Source organism: Cyclopterus lumpus, chromosome 12 (genome assembly GCF_009769545.1).
Source record: "Cyclopterus lumpus isolate fCycLum1 chromosome 12, fCycLum1.pri, whole genome shotgun sequence".
NCBI lineage: Eukaryota > Metazoa > Chordata > Actinopteri > Perciformes > Cyclopteridae > Cyclopterus > Cyclopterus lumpus.
The window spans coordinates 20,436,390-20,443,653 of record NC_046977.1 but is presented as its reverse complement, the minus strand read 5'-3'; the positions used below and the strand labels follow the sequence as shown (position 1 = coordinate 20,443,653).

The 7,264-nt window shown below is 43.4% G+C and overlaps 1 protein-coding gene across 1 annotated transcript; it reads left to right on the top strand.

Moving 5' to 3' along the window:
- The first annotated feature begins 2,710 nt into the window (after positions 1 to 2,710).
- Positions 2,711 to 6,745, top strand: tdgf1 (teratocarcinoma-derived growth factor 1). Its single transcript, XM_034547172.1, has 6 exons — positions 2,711 to 2,798; positions 2,880 to 2,926; positions 3,475 to 3,708; positions 4,612 to 4,726; positions 4,809 to 4,918; positions 5,694 to 6,745. The coding sequence occupies exons 1-6, from the start codon at positions 2,776 to 2,778 to the stop codon at positions 5,798 to 5,800; spliced, it is 636 nt and encodes a 211-aa protein (XP_034403063.1). The 5' UTR covers positions 2,711 to 2,775; the 3' UTR covers positions 5,801 to 6,745.
- The last annotated feature ends 519 nt before the right edge of the window (positions 6,746 to 7,264 follow it).

Sequence of the window (7,264 nt, the reverse complement as noted above, 5' to 3'; positions counted from 1 at the left end):
GCATTGTGATGCTGCACACATTACAAAATACCCATTTCCACCTCTGATTGTCAGAGCAGGGACAGATTAACCCGGCTGAGAGGAGGGGAGGGGGGGAGGAGGGGAGGAGGGGAGGAGGGGAGGAGGGGTCTTCTTCAAGTCTTAGGTCCAGGATAAAACCCTGCCTCCAAAATCAAGAAATATCTACAATATAATCTATAATCTACAATTCAACAACTGTTTGTGTTCAGTGTCCCTCATGAACACTGAACCCACCGACCAACAACACTCTGGCATAGTTCATGACTTCCTTCTGGGCCACTTTATTACATTTAAGAAAGATAAAAAGCATTTCTAAACTTACAATCACACACCGCAGACACAGGGGGGAATTCAGGGTTAAGTGTCTTGCTCAAGGACACACCGACTAGGGCGGGGATTGAACCACCAACCCCCTGATTGAAAGACGGACCTGCTAACCACTGACCCACATACTGATTATGAACATGATAATAAGTAGAAGAGGAAGAAAGACAGAAAAATAAATACATGCATGAACCTGAAAAGCCAACGAGGGTATGATCCATCATTCATAAGTGGAACACATTGAAAAAAGGTTAAAAATCATGCATGAACAATGTCCTTCCTCTCTTGATTAAATTATATGTCTTTGCTGTGTCAATCCACGTGGAAGGAAGTGCAGTTTTTCCTCTAGAACCAAAAAACACAATCTGGTAATGATCCAGCCTTTAATAAATGAAGCAAAGACAGATTATTGGTTTCAATAGGATTTATTGAAATGCCTGTAATGTGTTGATAATACAGTTGAGTTATTACCAGCGTTAAACAACCCCGGATAGGTCTAATAGTGGTGTCTGGGTCTGAATCTACTTTCTTTAGAATTAGCACCACGTTAATCCAGAGAAACTGACCGGAAAAGCTTTAGGAAATTAAATATCAATAACAAGAACAAGAACCTTAGTGTTTTTTAAAAACATTTTAAATGCTCCAAGGAACTGATGCTGTATTGATTTATTGAAGTATTTATTCTGTTAAATTCAATCTCACTGAGACTAAAATGCAGGAATAAATTCATGCTGGATGACTCGGGGTCATTAACATGTGAAGGCCGGACTGGATGGGTGAGGGAGGTCACTATACATGTGTGTGAAGAGAGGGGGGAAGTGTGTGTGGGGGGGGGGGGGGGGGGGCGAGAGAGAGGAGAGTGAGGGGGGTTGAGAGAGAGAGGGGAGGGGGGGGGAGTGAGAGAGAGTGGGGAGGGGGGGGAGTGAGAGAGAGTGAGGGGGGTTGAGAGAGAGTGGGGAGGGGGGGGGAGTGAGAGAGAGTGAGGGGGTTGAGAGAGAGTGGGGAGGGGGGGGAGTGAGAGAGAGTGAGGGGGTTGAGAGAGAGTGGGGAGGGGGGGGAGTGAGAGAGAGTGAGGGGGGTTGAGAGAGAGTGGGGAGGGGGGGGAGTGAGAGAGAGTGAGGGGGTTGAGAGAGAGTGGGGAGGGGGGGGGAGTGAGAGAGAGTGAGGGGGGTTGAGAGAGAGTGGGGAGGGGGGGGAGTGAGAGAGAGTGAGGGGGGTTGAGAGAGAGAGGGGAGGGGGGGAGCGAGAGAGAGTGAGGGGGGTTGAGAGTGAGAGAGAAAGAGAGAGAGAGAGAGCTGGTGGAGGAAAGGGAGAGTCCCTACATATAAACTACAACGACTATAAAATATAAGCATAAGATAATAAACCTCCTACATCAGACATATTTACTTATAGACCACAGAACATGAAATGTGAGGAAAAGACAACAAACTTTTATGAGGCCTGTGGTTTGTTGTTTGTTTGTTTAGCTTGAGTGACACCTCCACGTCACATCCTGCGGACGAGATGGAGGAGAAATAAAATGGTCTTCATGGTTCTCACGGGTCATTTTATCATCTTTTAATATTTGACAAACAAAAGGACTGCATGTTCCTTCGTGGTTGGGAACATCATCTTATTTGTCAATAAAAATAAAACATTATCTGGGGGAAAAAGTATTGTTATTGTTTTCCTTAGCTTTTGTAGATGGCCGATATGGTTCTCATGGGAAAGTGACACATTGTTTTTAATTATTATATCCGTTTTGATTTTGATGGGTTTTGTAATGCATTAACACTTTTTGTTCTAACGTCATATACATTATTACACAATTAAACATGGAAAAGATCACAATCAAATAAAACATGACAATATTATATGTATTATTATATAAATCAGTTGAATTAAATGTAAAACAATTAAGTATCTAACCTCCAGCGCTCCCAAACAAACAAACAAACAACTACATCAACATAGCTTTAATCATTTTAGTTTGGCATGAGTACTGGGCTCAAATTCAATTCGACAAATATAAATAACATCTTTCATATCGAGGAGAAATGAGCCGAGTACAGGGAGGAGATGCGTGTTATTATCATTATTAATATGACCACAGATATACTTTGTTCCCCTTCTTGTTGATTCCACCTGGACACGTCAGACAGGAAACGGAGAGCAATCGAGAGTGGGCGGGGCTTCCGGAGCCCCCGCCCCCGGAATGAGAGTCACCTGCAGAGACCGGAGGCTTCAGAGGAAACTAACAGCCGCGGACCGAAGCACCGACCACCGGTTCACCGGAGAGGAGTGAGCACCCAGGACCCAGGACCGGAGCGGAGTGAGCACCCAGGACCCAGGACCCACGACCCACGACCCAGGACCGGGTCTTCATCTGTTCCAGCTGTCTGGGGAACGGGTTTCAGTTGAGTTGAGACGGAACCGGCTCTCGGTACCATGAGGTGGACCCAGCTGATCAGGTGAGTCACGTGTTCCATGACTATATCTTTTATTTTGAGACGTTTTAGTTATTAATTCATTTATTGTTTTAATATTTCCAGGATGGTTCTCTGTGCAGCGGCCTGTCTCCACCCTGTCTCCACTGCAGGTCAGTGCAACGCACGCGCACGCTATTATGGGCTGCGTGCTGCTTTATTTCATGTGGGAGAAACTATTTGAGTCTTTTCATGTATTTTCTGCACCAAAACAATAATAATGTGATAAGTTCTGTGAAGTCTGTTGAAACAGAACCACCAAAGCCAAATGAAACAAACCCAATAAACACCAACATCTTACATCATTTATGCTTTATTATATTTAGAATTAGTGGTCACGTGGGTCAAATGAAGTCCTTGATTTGAACTAATAAACGTTGCAGGCCACTGCTGACTTTATGCTTTGGAGTAAAAGTGCTAAACTCATAGTTCAATTTACTCGCTGTGCAGAGATGGGCAATGATCAATTCGATTTTTAGGACACAACATCAGTTGGCTATGAATTAAAGTATGTGTGCTTTGTAACCTAGGAAACTAGAAAAGACATTTCCCATTATAATATAATGGAGCCCTCCCCCTCCCTTTCTTCTTCACAGTGTGTTGTCACGCGTTGAGGATTCTCTGGTCAAAAAACTCAATTTGTCCCCGTTTTCTATCTCAGGCTGTGAAGGAGACGACTGCGGCAGAGGCCAGACCCCCTCTTCCTCTTCCTCTTCCACCTCCTCCTCCTCCTCCTCCTCTGTATCTCCCTCTTTATCTTCTTCTGTGGTGGTGAAATCCCAGCAGCCCTCCCAGGACTTCCTGGGCCAGTTGACCCAGGTGAGCTCGGCAAACAGCGGAGACCGTAAACACCGCGACGCCAGCGCCGTCCTGCCCTTCATCGGCCTCACGGGCAGTAAGTTCACACTTCACCTCTGTGTGCACAGATGGAGGCGGCCAGCCCCAAAGACCAACGAAGAAGACCCAAAACAGACCAAACGCAAAAAGAATGCAACTAGATCATTTATCTCTGTCTCTTACACCTTGTTTTGAGAGAATAAGATTTAAGGGTCTAAATGATCAAAACGGTCATATTTGTATTGCTGACGTAACAATAGCATTTATTATTACACATTTTTTAAACAAAAACTGTGGAAAGTAAATGCATTAAGTACAAAAGTATTGAAGCTTCAGGTTTATTAACAAACCGCAACAATATTCAGTTAATAATTAAAGTAACCACAACAAAAGTATAAAAAGTCAGATTTTCAACACACATATTAGTAGGTAGTCTTTTAAAAATGTCTTTGTTAACTTCAAACGCCTTAGAACTAACGTCTCTAAAATGAGAAGTTGTGACATCTGTCACTTTTGGTGTTTCTCTGTTATTTTCAGATGTTTGTTCAGACTCTCGGTGTTTGTCTGCTGATGTGAAGCAGAGGACAGGAATGTGCTGCCAGATGGAGACTCTGGTTTATCTCACAGGCGCAGATACAGGCGGGGAGGGGCTCAACCTGAGGTCTGAGGGCCCTGCACCGGCCTTCAGCCGGTCTCACCGCTCAAGCTACTGTATATTAGGGTTAAAAGCCACATTAGTACATTAATAATAAAATTAAAACTTGAAAACAAAGAAGTGTGACCTTTGACCTCTACACTATTGGTTGACTATTCTAATCAGTTGGGAGTTCCTGTCTGAAATATGAAAGCTTCCATTAGAGTTGGAGCGAGCCGTCGTGTTGGCGGTCTCTTTGAAGGAACCAGGGAGGACTTGTTTGAGGGTCTGTCGGTTGGAACTCAAACATCTTCTTTTCCCTTGCAGGTGCTGAGCAGAGTCGCAGCTGCTGCAAGAACGGAGGAACCTGTATCCTGGGCAGCTTCTGCGCCTGCCCTCCGTTCTTCACGGGAAGGAGCTGCGAGTACGACCAACGCATCAGGTAAGCAGCGCTGTGAGCCACCACCACTACGCGATAGTGCTTCCTCAGTGCAGTGCTTATACATGTTACTCTCTGCCTGTAGGAGCTGTGGTTCCATCCCTCACGGAGAATGGGTCCAGAAAGGATGCTCCTACTGTCGCTGCGGTTACGGCGTTCTGCACTGCTTCCCCGACGTCTTCCATAAAGACTGTGGTAAGATGACCACCAGACACTTCTACACTGCTCTGCTGGTGCCTGTATCACCTGATCATTTTCCAATAGTTTATCCGCTTTTCAGCAGTATTTCTGTTGCTGTCAGCATTTGGTGCTGGAGGGCAGATTCTGCTTAAAAAGAAAGGAATCATTGTGGTGTGTTCACAGTCTTGTAGAGTTGGTAGTTTTCCATGCTATCCGCTCTAAGGCGGAGATGTTTCTCAGTTGAATGAACGACGCCCAGCGACTCGTTCAAACCCCGTGTCATTCACACCTTTCCCCCCGAAACAAAAAGAAAACAACCCGGTTGTTCACAGTAAACTCCCACAAGGAGCACGAGCCCCGCCCACTCATTTACAAAATGCAAACCGCCCTCGCGGCCGTCGGCTCCTCCACAAACGTCGCACAATGAGGACACTTCCTCCACATTGAGTTGTGCCGAGCAGCAGATGCCTTTTACACTTTTAAGCTACACCACCATATTTATCAGAATGTAGTATTTGCTATAATTACTAAACATACATATTATACAGTGTTTCCCATGGTGTGCTTTACAGTGAATACCATGTATCCCAGGAACAGAATCTCAAAAACAGATTCATTGTAGACACACGACCATACAGACCTTTGATCCTAAACACATTGTTTATCTACTAGGTACAAAATGCAGTTATACAATAGCAGCCTGAATACTTTAAACACCACACAATAGTACCCAACCGTGTGCTGAGTATGTTACAATAATATTAATGATTCTTCTGTCTCTATTTCCCAGATGATTCAGAGGAGGTACTTTGGTATCGCTCGTCAGCTGTCAGGACAGTTCGGCCTGGTTGCTTCCTCTATCTGGTGCTGCTTCTTCCCCTGCCTCTCCTCCTCTGATGTTTAGAAAATAACAACATGATTCTGGACACCTCCACCAGGATTCATGTGAAACACTGAGCTGTGCACTATGCAGGATTTCTCAAGCTGTTTCTTGGATTTTAAACTCTGGAGTTAGAGTTTTAGGGGAACTTCTACAATATTCTGGTTTAGGGGGACCCTTTGCAATGTTCTACTTTAGGGGGACTCTCTGCGATGTTGTAGTTTAGGGGACCCTCTGCAATATTGTGACTTTGGGAGACCCTCTACGATATTGTGGTTTACGAGAACCTTCTTAGTAGTGGTTTATGGGGACGTACCTCAGGAGTTCTTCTGTGCTAAACTGAGCTGTTCATTGCTGCGTCCCGTTCAGACTCAAACACATCTGAAAGAGGAGCCCATGATATGTTTTAGGATCTTTTTGAGGACTGAAGGTTGAATTGACTTGAACCGTGTCACTGGACCAACTTTAACGTTTTCAAGAATCCAGTAAAATGTTTATTTAACCAAGGAAAGTTGCAGTAGGATCTGAACTAATTCCAGTTTTCACATTGCAGGTCTTGTATGAGATACTTCACAATGTGTGTAAATATCTTTAAAATGCATCACTCCGCTTGCCGATTAGAAGACTTTAGGCTCCAGCTTCACACATAAACTGTGTCTCTGAACAGTTTCACGGTGAATGCATCAGAGACTGGGGTCCAAACTCGTGTCTTTAAACCTTTCTGTCCGATGAGACGTCATCTGTGAGTCTATGGTGTCCTGAAGAACAAAGTGTATATGAAGGAAGCTGTACATAAGATTTTTATGCTAAGTACGTTTTTGTTTTGTAATTCATGGCTCTGTAACTTAAATGTGATTTATCTTTTTTCTTTGTAAAAGAAGATATTTTCTTGTTTTTAACCTTTGTCTTCTTTCTGTTTGCACAAACTGTGAGCCGATGTGACATTATGTCCTGCGAATATATACATGTGTTGATGCGTTTATGAAATTATTAAACACAATGTCAATGTCATTAAAACAAATGTGGCAGTTTAACATCAAAGTGAACTTTTTGATGTTAAAAAACACTGGGTTTATTTCTCAAATCCTGTTCAAAAGTAAGTGTTAATTGTTAATTTTACTTATTTGTATTCAATAAACTTACCAAAGGGAGTTAAATGTAATTTTCTCTCTCAGTTATCTGCAGGTATTTTCAGTGGGAGCTCTGCCCGTCTCTTATCTCCAGAGTTTATTGATGAGGTTTGTATTGATTATCAGCTGTTCTCTTATCTTAAACAAACACATCCGCTGTTCTGCAGCCCGTCGGCCTGCCAGCTGCTTCAGCTCACAGCTCTAAAATTAACTGGCAGAATAAAAGTTATACACTAAAATAAATTAGCTTAAAAAAACAACTTTTGCATTGCATCATGTTATGTTATCTTGTGTTAATGCCAGTTGCCAATTGTTATGTTGTCTTGTGTTAATAACAGTTGTCAATTGTTA

Bases quoted from the DNA above. Each gene is read 5' to 3' on its own strand.
- tdgf1 (XM_034547172.1), top strand. From the start codon at position 2,776: ATGAGGTGGACCCAGCTGATCAG. The intron at 3,709-4,611 runs GTAAGTTCACAC...TTTCCCTTGCAG, and splicing joins CTTCATCGGCCTCACGGGCA to GTGCTGAGCAGAGTCGCAGC. The intron at 4,727-4,808 runs GTAAGCAGCGCT...CTCTGCCTGTAG, and splicing joins GAGTACGACCAACGCATCAG to GAGCTGTGGTTCCATCCCTC.